General features: G+C 38.6%; 1 protein-coding gene across 5 annotated transcripts in view; it reads left to right on the top strand.

The window, feature by feature from the left end:
• The window catches only part of PREX2 (phosphatidylinositol-3,4,5-trisphosphate dependent Rac exchange factor 2), a 177790-nt gene that overhangs the window by 130801 nt on the left and 32584 nt on the right, over positions 1–14405 (top strand). For all 5 annotated transcript variants that reach the window (XM_065053725.1, XM_065053728.1, XM_065053726.1 and 2 more), the window contains one exon: positions 4714–4828. In XM_065053725.1, the coding sequence (XP_064909797.1) occupies positions 4714–4828 (115 nt within the window). The remainder of the gene's footprint in view (positions 1–4713; positions 4829–14405) is intronic.

Consider the following 14405-nt stretch of genomic DNA (forward strand, 5'->3'; position numbering starts at 1 on the left):
CACATAATATTTAACTTGCTTCAAAACCCTAATTATTCAGCCTGATTTAAACTGTTAGTGACTATAAGGACATGATGCTTATATTTAAATTTGTTGTTTAATGCGGGCATTTATCAAGAACTTTGAATTAAAATGTGAATTTAGGAAATGCTGGGATTTGTGATAAAAATAGAGAGGCACGGGTATACACTTGTAAGTTTATACATGTTGTATGATTCCAACACCAAAGAATGAATCCTTTTGCATCAATATTGTTCTGTTCTTTGTAGACATTAGTGGACCATAGTCAGGCAATGCAGCTTGCTTTTAAAAGTGTTTTGCATTCCAAATGCGAAATCTTTTCCTGTTACTTCAAATTTAAGCACTAGATTGTTATCCCCCTATAATTTTGTTTCTTTAAAATGTTAGAAAGGCTTAAATAAGGTTTTCAGGCTTTCGTAGTTACGACACTGCAAACGTTACCAGCGGGATGAATGCTGGCGCCGATGCTCAGCCTGTTCAGAACTGGCAGGCAGCCCGAATCAGCCGCGGTGTCATTACATTCATCAGGAGAGTGGGGTTTGATTCACCGAAATGGAGAGTGCGAGGTGCTGATTGCCTTGAGCTGCCTTTGATTTCTGAAGGGGCTGAAAGTAACTGCGTACCTTGCGAAAGGCTGCCTGCGTCTCTGTGGAACATGCACACGTCAGGCATACAATGAAGGTTTCGAGGAGGGTTTGGTCTCTGATAGATAAGGAGAATGTAAAAGGAAATAGCAAACAGTAAGATACATGGAGAAATAGCTGAACTTACTGTACACTTAAAACAAGTGATATTTTAAAAATAAGATCCCTGAAGTCTGATTTTTAAACCAACTAATAAAGACAGACTTCAGCGTATCTCTGTTGAGCAGACTGACTTCAGTTATAAAGGAAAATGAGAGCACTGAGCAGACAAAAAGAAACATGAAAGAGAACAGAAAATACCTTGGTTCTGATGAAAACCTGAAAATACTGTGGTTTTTTTTTGTTTTGTTTTGTTTTGTTTTTTAGTTTCAGGGGGGGATTCAATGTGCTGCAGAATTTCTTTTGCAGAATTTTTTCCCTTTCTGTTTCCAGAAGTCCAAAATATTTGAGTCTTAGGATAAGCTGCTTTGTAGTCAGCTAAAGGAAGAGGGTGTTCATTCAAGTGTTACATCTGCTTAATAATTTTCAGTAATGTAGATTTCTTCTTTCTTTATTATACCAAATTTCTTTAATTTTCAAGGATCCCCCTCCAAAATACTCCATTAGACTCCAAGAATAAGAAGTCCTGGATAAGAAGTTAAATCCTAGTGTTTAATTTTTTTTTTTCCTCATTAATGAGTGAATTGGTATTCTATTTCTTATTTCTTTCCTAAGAGGTTTGGCTGAGCTGCCATCAAACTCACTCAGTACATCCCCATCTTTAACTGAGATTTATTAGCTGCAAACGTAGAAATCTTCTGTAAGTTCCTCTGTGAAGTGAATTCTTGCTTCCCAAGCTTGACAGAGCTAAGCTGTTTCCTTCCTAAAATACAATGGTTTATGATATTTTCAAATGGAATATTTAGAAAATCATGGTTTTGGAACACTTTATCAAAGGCACAAGTCAGAGCACTTCAGTCTTTTCATGTCTGTGTTGCTCTATGCTGTGTTGTGTAGCTCCATGCCTAAAATCACAAGTCTGTATTTTCAGGACTGGGACTGTAGACTTTTTACACAGTTCAAAAATGTTTATCCAGACTATATTATGTATCACTCCACTTTTAAAAACAGTTTTGTGCAACCACATGATTAAGTGTATACAGTCAAAAGAATCCTGATTTGCAGGATTGGGGTCTGAGAATGTTGAGGTACTGCTGTTGGTATTCAGATTTTTCTATTTCCTCTGTTAGAACTGAGATCTCAGCAATAAATAAGCTTAATTAGAAGAAACTTTATTTAAAATTAAAATACAGTTTATTTAAATTTGCTGCTTAGTTTCTTAATTATGTAGGGTTTTTCATTTTTTTTTAGTTTTTCATGGAATCCTAGAATAATTCAGATTGGGAGGGACCTCAAGAGGTCTCTAGTCCAACCTCCTGTTCTCAACAGCGTCAGCTATGACATCAGACCAGGTTGCCCAGATGTTTAGCAAGTAGGATCTTGAAAACACCTAAGCACAGAAACTGCACAACCTCTTGGGTAACGTGTTCCTCTGCTTGACTGCCCTAATGGTGAAAAAGTGTTTTCTTTCTATTGAGTTGAAGTATATCTTGTTTCAATTTATGTCCATTGCCTCTTGTCCTGCTACCATGCACCATTGTGAAGATCCTGGCTCTGGCTTCTTGTTGACCTGGTCACTAATGGCACCTAGCTAGTAGGCCCCCCCTGAAGCCATCACTTATACAGGCTGAATAAGCTCAGGTCCCTTCTGAGCCTCTTCTCAGAGAGCATGTGCTCCATCCCATGACCATCTTTGTGGCCCTCTACTCAACTCTTTCCACTTGATCAGCAGCTTTCGTGTACTGTGGGGCCCAAAACTAGACACAGTATTCAAGATGCTATCTAATGAGTGTTGAGTAAAGTGAGGACAAAGCAGTCTTTCGGTCTACTGGCTGTGCTTATGTTAATACAGTTTAGGGTGCTCCCAGCCTTCTTAGTTGCCAGAGAACTCTGCAGGTGCTTTTTCAGCTTGCTGTCTAACATGACCCTGAGCTCCTTCTCAACAGAGCTGCTCTTTAGGCTCTGCCTTCCCAGGTATAGGACTTAACATATGTCCTTGTTCAGTTTCACAAGGTTCCTGCTGGCCCATTCCTCCAACCTGTCCAGGTCCCTCTCTAGGTTGCCGTGCACTTGATTAAGTCCACTGCTTCCCCAGCTTTGGTATCAGCTGCAAACTAGACAAGGGGGCACTCTGTCAGTGCCCCTGGAGGGCTTCCTCCAGGTCAGTGGTGAAGATGTTGAACAGTATAGATCCCTGTGGTATTCTGCTTGTAATGGTCCCCTGGGTAGATCGTGTCCCATTAGCTACTATCCTTTGAGCCTTCTCCATCCTCCCAGGTTTTTCTCCCATTCAGTTGCCCGTGCATTCAGACCATAATATTCCAACTTTGAATCAAGAACACCATAGAACACGTGTCTGTTTGTAAGGAAAGCTTCCTTACCAAAGAGCTTTCTAATATATCAGGTAGAAAAACGTTAAACCCTTTCATAAAGTGGGGAGCCAGATCCCACAGTGAGATTCCCTGCCAGTACCACTGAGCATGGCCCTGCAGTGTCTGTGGAGACAGAACTCTCTGCTCCAGCCAGTCCCAGCAGACCACTGAGTTTCTGGGCTGGGTGGTCTAATTGGATAAAACCAGTTTTATGTCAGTAAACTAAGATTACCAACTCTGTTTGGACTAAGATACTGTTATAAATGGAGTTCAGTGGATATTTTTGTGGGGGCTTTCTGGTGTGACTTAGCACCAGGGAAGTTAAGAAGCAAGAATGACTGTTGAAATTTATTGTGGTTTTTTTTTTGCGCAGAAGTAGAATTACAAACTCTGAAATCACAGAAGGGGAGTGCAATTTGCATGTTCTTTCACAATGAATGAATTATTTATTAACTGGTCATATTAAGCAGTACAAGCAGAATTAATATTCTGTGTGCAGCCAAAGCTGTAAGACCGCAGCATGTTTCCATTAGAAGTCTGCTTATTGCTTGCATTTTCTGATAGAATGATGAATTCTTAGAATGTGTATGGATTATTAAGGTGGCAGTATTCCTAACTGCAGAATCTTTAATGCTTCTCCCTAGATGACCTATTTCACCAAGAACCTGTGTTTTCTGTTATAATATGAAGATCTTGATGTTCCCAGTCCAAGTTTTCTTGAGAACCTTTCAAACACTCATTTTGGCTTGGCTAAAGAAAAGATTAAACTTCCCTGAGTATCTAACTTAAAGGGACTGGGGGAATGCTCTTTTTTTTTTCTTTCTTCTTATGAAAACTATTGCTAGGAAGAGCGTGCCACAATGGAATGGTTGCACATACATTTTTTTCTTCTTCTAATTTCTGTGCAATGCTCATGTGAGGAGGACATATGATCCTTGCTTTAATGGAATTCTTTGTTTAGTTCCTGAATTTTGGTCGCAATATTCGTCCTTGCTTTGGTGAAGTGAATACAACAAAGGTGGACATAGTATTTGACTTCAGAAACTTACCTGATCCCTGAAAAGGGCATTTTCAGAGACTGAGAGAAGTTCGCTTTACTTGATCCAGAAGGCAGCATTCAGATTAATAGTGCAAATAACTAGAGGTTCAAGTGCTCCACGTATCCCAAAATCAGGCTTCATAAGTTATTAGATCTCCCTCTGTGAGAGTAGCAGGTACATCAGTCCTTTCTTTCCTCTACCCCCAGCTCATTCTATTATACTGTTTCCTTCCAGAACGGAAAGCCACATTTACATTCATAGGGCAGGAGTACTTTAATTAGGGCAACAGAACTCAGACTAGCTCTCTCCTTTATATTTTCCACAGGGCAAGAAATATAATTTTTCTTGTAAATGAAATCTTAGAGGGATCTGTATGGATTTGGTGACATATGGAAACAGCTCAGCAATGCATAGTGGGGTCACAGCCTCAAGGTTAAAAAGTAATTCACTAGTCTGTGAACAAAACTACAAAGAAGGCAAATGCTAAATATTTAATACTGATTTTTCTCTGCTGCGCTATCCTTTCTCTTTTTACAGCATTGGAGAGCATGGAAGGATATTATTACAGAGACAGTGTCTCAGTAGAAGAATTTCAAGCTCAGATTAACGCAGCCTCACTAGAAAAAGTCAAGCAGTATAACCAGAAACTACGGTGGGTAATAAAGCAACTTTCTTGAGATTAGTTTACCAAGTTCTGCTTTTCAGCTTAATTTCTATGACACATCTTTATACTGAAATGCATAGTATGGTGATTGGTTTTGGTGCATGATTGAATATCGTTCTGACTTTTTTGACATCTGCACTGTTAAATTACTTTTAAAAAAATTGTTTTCCCATGAAAACTATAGCTGTAATTGCCTCCAGGTTGTTTTACTAATGCATATAGAAAGGGAAATGTTTACTTGATCACAAATGGAGTATTGGAATTGCTAAACATTATGATCTGATTTTGCAGGCCATATTTACCTAATGTCTATAGAATATGACTTAAAAAGTAGTGTTGTTTTCCTCAAAGCTGAGAATCTTCCTCTCTTCCCCCCCACACTAATGGGAATATAAACATATTTGGATCAACTTTGGCTGTGTATTACAGGGTGCATACTTGCCAGTGTATGTAAAGATGTGTATTTATGTTGCACAAAGAGACAGAACTTCTGGTATACAAAATAATCCCTTGGTTATGAAGTAAAATGATGATAAGGTGTACATAGACCCCTCCCGTATCTTACTGTATCTGTGAAAAACACCTATTTACATACATTTATTTGTGCATTAGTTGAATATAAACAGTGCAAAGGACTGCAGTAAAATCATATCTATTCACTTTTAAAATTCTTGAATCAGGTGGAAACACTATCATCATTTCATTAGAACTGTTAGGCAGCTTTTGAAAGCAGCAGAGAAAAAGAGATTATTTTTTAAAAAAAGGGGCTAAGGACAGTGGAGAAGGGGAAAGGATAAATGGGATCTCTTCTTTGAATTCCTTCACCTGTTGGCTCATTCCTGTTTTTGGAAGGTTTTCTTCATGGATCTTGTAATGGTATTTCTCTGACGCGTTATCAACACAGTGGACTTCCTAGATTGTGTTTTAATCTAAGCTGTACTATAGCAAAAGTTATTTTAAAGCCAGTTGTATTCAGTGAGTACTGTATAATTAATTTTTTTGGTGCCGTCTGTATCAGTGCACTTCTATGTTAATGACAAATGTAGTATTTCTTTAGTCTGTTTTCCACCTTCTTTTGTTAGTACTTGCTATTTGGAAAAAAAGTTCCTCCTGGCTTTTTATTTGACAAGGTTTATGTTATAAATTAGCTTTACAGAAAACTTTGGTCATGCCAGTATTTGGCCTAGATGAAGTCAGCTAGCGTTGGAGAGAGATTTCCATCAGCTGGACAAGGCAAGACTTTCTGTGCTGGTTTTTTTTCTATGAATAGGCCCAATTTAGCCCCCATGAAAATCCTTTAAAGAAATTCTTCCTTACTTTATGCTCTAGTGTTCCCTGACCTCACTTACCTTGTGTGTTAGGACCTCTGTTCGTGCTGTGGCTCTAATGAGGTACATTCCACTTATGGGGTCATGACCCACAGCTCTGATCAGTTGCTAACCTCTGAGGCCTAGTTTTGCAAGAAGTTAGTATGAAAAAGTTAGCATTCAACAGAAATTAATGTGAGTGGCTCTATCCAGTCACAAGCATAGAAAAAATTGGGACTTTTTTCCAGCCATCCAATGTCTGATGAGAACATTCAGTAATTGATTTTTTTGTTTGGTTGGTTGGTTTCTGGTGAACTCTACCCATTTCTTAACTAAGGCACAAACAGCTTCAGGAATTCACAGACGTAATGTGAAGAGGAAAAACAGAAAAGCAGATGCTTTATTCATGTTCTGCCATTTGTTAGCCTGTGTAGGTGTTTAGCCAGGAGAATCTAATAAATTAACTACAGCAGCAAAAACTATTAACATTTGGGTAATTGTTCTAGAGAAGAACAAAAAAGTGAAATTGAATATTCCCTGGAAACATATTCAAGTGCAATAATACTGTCTTAAACTCTTCACATGGAAGAAATCTTCTGTGCAGAACCACTTTATTAGTAATAAAACAAGTCATTCAAGACACAATCCACAAACCGTTCTTTCTCCATAGAAAAGGAATGCATTGCCTTCTTGTGAAATCACCATCTGATGACCGTGTTACAATCTGCCCATCGCTACAGCAGCAAAAAGTAGATGGGAGCAACAACAAAGGAAAAAGTAGTGTGAGAAGAAGATGGGACTAGTGGGAATGAAACCACTGGTTGGCAGTGACACTGAAGCGCAGTCATCCATTGATGAGAACTCTTGATGCAAGTTCAGCTTCTCTTATTCCTGACACATTCAGATAATAATGAGACCATTTTGTTGTGTATGATCACACAAACAGCCATGTTGGCCTGACTTGGGTTATAACCAAGCAGGACACTAAAATTAAAAAATAAGTAGTCCATTTGCTCAGCTCTCTCTTAATTACTTGTGGTAAAGTCTTGTTGTAAAGTTTCGAATACATAGAACGTTTATGAGGAATGTGGTGGCTTTTGGGTCACAAATCTGATACTGATGTATGCCTTAAAATAATTCATTTTCAAATTATATATTTGAATGAATCAAGGGGTATAAGAGTAAATTTGCAGTGCATTGCAGGAACGATAACCTTCATGATATCAAGTCAAGAAGCTGAATCCTTGCTTTTATTGTGAAATTCATTCATTACTATGGAACTTTGACCAGCTTTTCCACAGTACCAGAAGTGGTACAATAAAACCAAGTGTAAAGTTGTTCTCCATGACACTGATTTGGGCATCATAAGAACTTCTGTCTTTCCTGGTTCTTGCTTTGGGGCTTTTGCAAATGCTACGTCAACTATTTAGGAGGATCTATGAAAGACAGTTGAAAACCAGTTACAGAGTTTGATTTTTACATGGAATTAAGAGAACTTAACCCTAAGGGAACTTTTATTCTTAGGACAGCTAAAGTTGAGTTTTTCTAAAATTCCTCAGGCAACATGCCCTGCCCCAGCAGTATCTAGGAAGTCCTTTAACTGTGTAAAGATGTTATTTAAAAAAAACCAACACCCTAGTTTATGAAATTTCTGAAACTTCTGGGAAATCTTCAACATCTGGCCCACAATTATTCTTAATGGTGCTGGATTTATTTTTCACAGTCAGCCAGATTGCGCTTGTTTTTATATTTCGCCACTTCTGTTTCTCTGACACTGATAAGGAAAAAAACAATTATACTCAAATTCTGTTTGCAAGTTGGGCTGGTGCTGGTAGTTGCCAGTGATGTAAGTTTAACCTCATCTAGTTGTTTGCTAATGAGAAATATGCAGTACAACCAAGTGAAAATAATTAAGTCAGCAGAGATTTTTAAGATCTTTATTACTGTGTGTTTGTAGCTCAGCGGTTGTCTTCTGATGCAGAAGAGGACCAGAAAGAACCTCTGTATCTGACCTGAACAGAGGGTGATGTTACATGAGCCCATTCTGTATTCTCCTGCCTCCTTTTGCTTTTCCGCATCTTCTTCCTTTGGTGGTCCTTGCCATTTGAACAGGCTTTTTCCATCTCAAATCAGTCCTTTTGCTTTTACAGATACCAGAGACCATTTTCCTTCAACAGTGCAGGGGCAATGGTGTTTGAATCTGTAACTACTACAAATGCCAATAGGAATAACAAGAACTCAGGAATGAACTGTATTTACTTGGACTGCTTATTTGGTTTTAAGTATTTTCCTGCAAATCTTGAGTCAGGTAATTGTGAAAGCATGAGGGTGAACTTTAATTGTAGTTTTTGAAGTTTAAAAATGTAGTTAAAATACATTCTGTCCTTTGAATATGATTTTAGTATTTCATAAAGATCTCTTTCCTGCAGGGTAAGATTCAGTATGGTAGTTATTATGTCTCACAGAAATAAATCTTGATTATTACTGTGACCAAATTGATTGCAATGCAGGCCTGTTGGAAGGTGGGACAGGCCCTGGCAGACAGGTTAGTGGAATGGCCATAACTCAGGCAATTCTTGGTCTGCATAGGAACCTTAGGATAAAACATTTGGTTGCATATGAGAACAGTTTCTATCTTCAGAGAAATCAGGTTTTGGATTAGCTTCCTGCAAAATCCTTTTTAAAATGGTCATTGATGAGCGTAGGAATGACAACTTTTGTAATGTTTGTTTAAATTGTCATCAGAGGTTTGGACTTGACGGCCCAGCATGGGACTTTCAATCTACAGTAATAAGGAAGGTTGATCTTCCAGTCTTCCTTTTTCTGTGCATATTTGACATTTTATCAGATTAGTCTTTTTGTGTGTGCGTGTGTGAATTCTTTTTCGGGGAAAAAAAAAAAAATTGGGTCCCTCCTATGACATTCTATTAAAATGCATTTTTCTACAGGTGCTGCTGGTTGGCTTCTAAATCAGAAAAGTCCAGGCACATCTGCTCTGAAGAGCTTTTTGCTGGATGCATCTGTGTGCATGAGCCGTGCGTCTCAAAGGCAGAGAGGGTGTTGAGGGCATGGATCTTTTCTTTTAGCTGAGGAGAAATTACGGAAATCACTGGCTTTTAAATTAATAAGGATTTTAAATGCCTTTTCAGCACTTATGCTTGCATTTAGACATCTAAACACTTGTAAAATTTGGTTCAAGATGTTATGGTGGCTTGGATTTGGAATATTCAGAGGGAAATCAGCAAGATAATAGAGGAAGGTGAGGAGAGCTCTACTTTCCCATAACTTTTCTTTTATCCCAGCATGGCACTTTCTTGTGACACCCCTGACTATATGATGACCCAGTTCTTCACTCCAAAGATAGGATCATGCTGTGGAAAAGACAACTGAGGATTGCTATCCATCCCCGCCCCTGGTGTGGGTGCTAATTACCACTGTGTAGTAATTAACTTGCCTGGTCATCAATAGAAAAAGAAGGGTCTGGAAAAAAATTTCCTTCCTGCCATTTTATCTGATTTGGAACTATTCTTTGAACTCAGCTGTGTCCACAATTATTGCCACTTTTGTAGCCTGTTGTACAGCAGTAATAGAAAAAAATTAAAGCAAGCAGTAAAGGGAAAAGGCCATTTTTTGGTGTGTTTTTTTTCTCTATGTTGCTGCTTTCTTGGTTATTATTTTAGGAGGTAAATGCAAGTCTGTTACACTAAGGAAGCAATTATAATCAGTGAATCTAATGACAAATGATTTAGCTAACTACCCTCATTACATTGAACATCTGATTATGTTGGATGTAATATTTCTCGTTTTAAAGTGTTTCATTTACAATGTAACTTGAAACAGTTTCTCTGTCTTGAAGCCTTCTGTATTTATTTTATTGCATAAGCAGCCCTCCACAGAATGATGGCAAATTTAATACAATTCTTTATTCAGAGTCAACTTGTTATAATCCATGAGGTTTTCATGTTGTTGTTCTTTTTGTTTCTTTTAATTTTTAAAAAGACAAGAAAAGGAAACTATTTCTGCCCCTAGAATTTGTGTAAGCACAGAACAAAATCTGTCTGAGGAATATAACATCTTTTTTATTTATACACATATACACGCACAGCAGCTTCTCAAGCTGCAGGCTGCTTGGCAGGCTGATGTTTTCTGTATCCTGTATAATTTAGTCAAGGCAGAAAATAGATGTGATGGCACTCGTGGCTTCAGGCTGAACTAAAATTCTCTAATAGTTACTTCGGTATAAATGAGATGCAATGACATAAAGGACATATCCATATAGCGATAGTTAATTACGATGAAAAGAAGAACTTGTCTGTCTCAGGGACAAAGTCATGGGTCCTCAAGATGATACCTGCATTATCAAAAAGACCAGATCATATATCAGTTCCTGTAATAAATGCATTATCCACCTTAAAACTGGCAGATTTCTTCCCCCAGTGTTTCCAGCTTTTCCAAACCAAATTGCTTGTGTGGTTAAGCAGCTTATGCTCTTTCTCCTTGTGCCACTGTTGTCCTCTGATGATTTTAGTCTTAGCTCTGCTTTGCCTCATGTCTGTCCACTTCAGTGAGCGATGTTAATGAATTGCCATCAAATTCAGAAAAGATAACCTGGAGAGAGTTTCAGGTTTCAGAGAGTGATTCTGTGAAAATACATTCTTTTTGGTACAGTGGGATATTTATAAAGCAGGTGAAAAACTGTTGTCCTGTTTTCAATACTAGGTATTTGATGTGTTGCTTTGTGCTTAAAAAAGGCAACAGTCAAACTGGACAGCAGTGCTACATACACAAATTTATCAGCTACTTTATATGACTGAAAAAACTGGAAATCAAATGCCTTTTAGATTTTTTAAGATGTGGTTCCAAATGAACTAGATACTCATGGCTGAACTCCCACTAAATGCAGAATCTTTATGAAGGAACGATTGAAAATTAAGCATTTACTCTGAAGGACATAACAAGGAAATAATAGCTAAATTTGTCTCTTGATGAAGCATTTTAGGTAGAACAGAAAGTAAGATTCATTGCATCTAAGTGAAGCAAGACCAGAGAGAGAATAGAGAGATCCCGGACAAAGTAAATTAAATTTGTCTAGCTGGTCTAAAAGATACTGCCAGCTGGCTTGAATTTAGCTTATTTTTTTTTTCTTCCAGTGCTATGCTCTTTCTGTGAGTGTAAATTAATTGTTTCTTTAAACTTTTGACAAATTATGATCAGTATTTGTTATAGGTAGTATTCTGAAATTGAAAATAATGTCTTGATAGATTATACATACTGAGTCTTTGCTCCCTGAGGTGGACATCTGGTTCCTTCTGCTTCCTTTGTCCTCTGCAAATGCAGAGAACATTTATCTGCAATGATCAGAGGTGGAGCCTTTTCCTTTGCTCCTGGTCACTGGTAGGAATCCAGCCCAAGTCTGCAGCTGGTACAGCTTGTGGCTGTAGTAGGAACCCTGACCACCCAATGACTATTTGGCATCTTGTCTTTTTTAACAGTGTATTGCATGTCTGGAATATCAGGAGCCAAAAAGGAGACATGCGCTGTCTGAAAGGCAAATGTGGAAGCAATTAGTTAGTACTAATGGGTTCAGTGTGGATTTGACTGTCTGGATAATGGTGGGAGAAGCAATAAAGCAGCTGTAACTGGTTTGTGGCCCAAGAGCTTCCGTTTCACCATGATGGTGCTGAGGCACTGGAACAGGCTGCCCAGAGAAGTTTTGGATGCCCCATCCCTGGAAGTGTTCAAGGCCAGGTTGGATGGGGCTTTGAGCAACCTGGTCTAGTGGAAGGTGTCTCCTAGACAGGGGGCTTGGAGTTAGGTAATCTTTAAAGTCCCTTCCAACCCAAACCATTCTATGATTCTATGGAATAGGGTGGTTTCAAGTGATCTTGGAAGTAGCTAGAGTTGCTGAAGACTAGATTCATGGAAAAACAGGGATTAAGATCTAGCATGTGAAAAGTGGGCAGTGTTACATATAGCAAAGGGAATTTTCTTTCATTTTTTGTCATATTTGACTTTCTGTCTTAACATATCTATGCTCACATTTCTACAGTCCCCTGCTTGTGCGTTTATAAAGGTTTGAGAGGAAGGCTGTGATTTGCCTGCTGGGGTAGCAGGGCTGTTCCTTTGCAAGTCGGTGTCCCAGCTATGCTCCCAGTCTACTCCACTAAAGCCAACAGTTGCCAAGAAAGCCCTTAAGTTTCATTTTTTGAAATTTTCTTAACAACCCTCCCCACTTGTAGGTATTTCTATGAATAACTAAATCTAACTGTTCTTACCTTTTCTCCATGTATTTTGCTTGTCCCAGCTTACAGTCACATCCTCCTCCCCACAGACCACACTGTTTCACACAGTGCTGTTTGCTTAGTTACAGCAGAGACTGACGAAAGCTGGTTTGTCACTTTGTGCCTGGAGTAAGCCAGGAATCGTAGAATCATTTTAGTTGGAAAAGACCCTTGAGAACATGGAGTCCAACCATTACCCTAACACTGCCAAGTCCACCACTAAACCGTGTCCCTAAGCGCCATGTCTACATGTCTTTTAAACACTTCCAGAGATGGTGACTGAACCACTTCTATGGGCAGCCTGTTCCAATGGCTGACACCACTTTTGGCGAATAAATTTTTCCTAATATCCAATCTGAGCCTCCCCTGGTGCAATTTGAGGCCTCTCCTCCTATCTCTTGTTACTTGGGAGAAGACACACCCTCCATGCTACAACCTCCTTTCAGGTAGCTGTAGACAGCGATAAGGTCTCCCCTCAGCCTCCTTTTCTCCAGGCTGAACAGCCCCAGTTCCCTCAGCTGCTCCTCATCAGACTTGTGCTCCAGACTCCTCACCAGCTTCACTGCCCTTCTCTGAACTCTCTGCAGCACCTCAATGTCTTGTCGTGAGGGGCCCAACACTGAACACAGGATTTGAGGTGGGGCCTCACCAGTGCCGAGTTCAAAAGAAGGGCTTACTGTGATAGTTACACGTGAGATGTGAATTACCCATGGTAAGTTCAGAGCCACGAGGTGTTAAAACTTTCTTTTCTACACTTCAGTTTGCACAATAGTTGTGAAAGGTCAAAATGTTACCATCTATGCTCTTTGAAAATTTAAAGTCATGATACTGTCATAGAAGTTTTCTTATAATTAAATGTTTCTCTAACTACTAATGACAGTGTACATAGGATTATATCACTGACAAAAATGTTAGGATGCATTGTTTAAAATCCCTAGGTCTTAGTATGGGCTGAAAGGCTAATTGGTAACTGATCATTTATTGAGGTTTACTGTTTAGTGGAAATAACATGTAAAATACTTACATTGTTTGCTGTGACAGCAAATAGTTTTTTTGCTGGGGATACTTTGTACTACAGAAACAATTGAATTGATATATGTTATACATATATATAAATGTATTTCCAAATGTGTGTATACATATGTATAATATACACACAACACATGCTCACCTGTATAATTAACAATCTAATGGCAGAACACAGACTTGTTATTAAAGAAATACAAAAGTGTGTGTGTAGTTATGCAGATACACAGAGATGTTATTTATCTAAGTTATAAATACATGCTTTTTAGTTTGAGCTGAAGAAGATAATTAGAGGCACTGATTCTAACAGTTCCTGACTCTGCACCTCTGTACTGATGTATCTTTTGCTGTGTTGTTGACCACGCTTATCTACATCGTATTGAATATCTCGTGATCAAGGGGCTGAAAATCAAGTAGAGTTGAAATATATTTCCATCCTTCCATTGACAACAGTATGAATTCATTTATATGTATGCCACAGTGATGAAGAAACTATAAAAGACTAAATTCTTCTTTGCTATGATATCAAAGCAAAACCTTTCTAGAGCAGAACCGCTAACTTGCCATTTTTAATGCCATAACCCAGTAACCTGCCCTCCTCCTTCTCCTCCACTCCAAATTTACTGTCCTTGTATTTTGAAGAAAAGATTATCACCATCTAGCCTGTTGGCTTCCTGGACCAACAAATGGAGAGCAAGACTAGAAATTTGACTTTGAATGATTTGCATGTACAAAGTTTTGCAGGAATGTGTCTCCCCATGGATTTGAAGCCTCTGTAGGGTTCAGTATTTCAAATTTTCAGGATTTCATATGTCCGGGTCAATTTTGGAGGGTACCCTTTAAAATGCTTCACTAAGAGAACATCAGTACTTCTGCATCTCCTTTGTACTCGAGTTCTGGGAAAACATCTAGGGAAAGCATTCATTTTATGATAAATTTTTCTTTTGGAGC

The sequence above is a fragment of the Columba livia genome, chromosome 2, assembly GCF_036013475.1.
Source record: "Columba livia isolate bColLiv1 breed racing homer chromosome 2, bColLiv1.pat.W.v2, whole genome shotgun sequence".
Taxonomy (NCBI): domain Eukaryota; kingdom Metazoa; phylum Chordata; class Aves; order Columbiformes; family Columbidae; genus Columba; species Columba livia.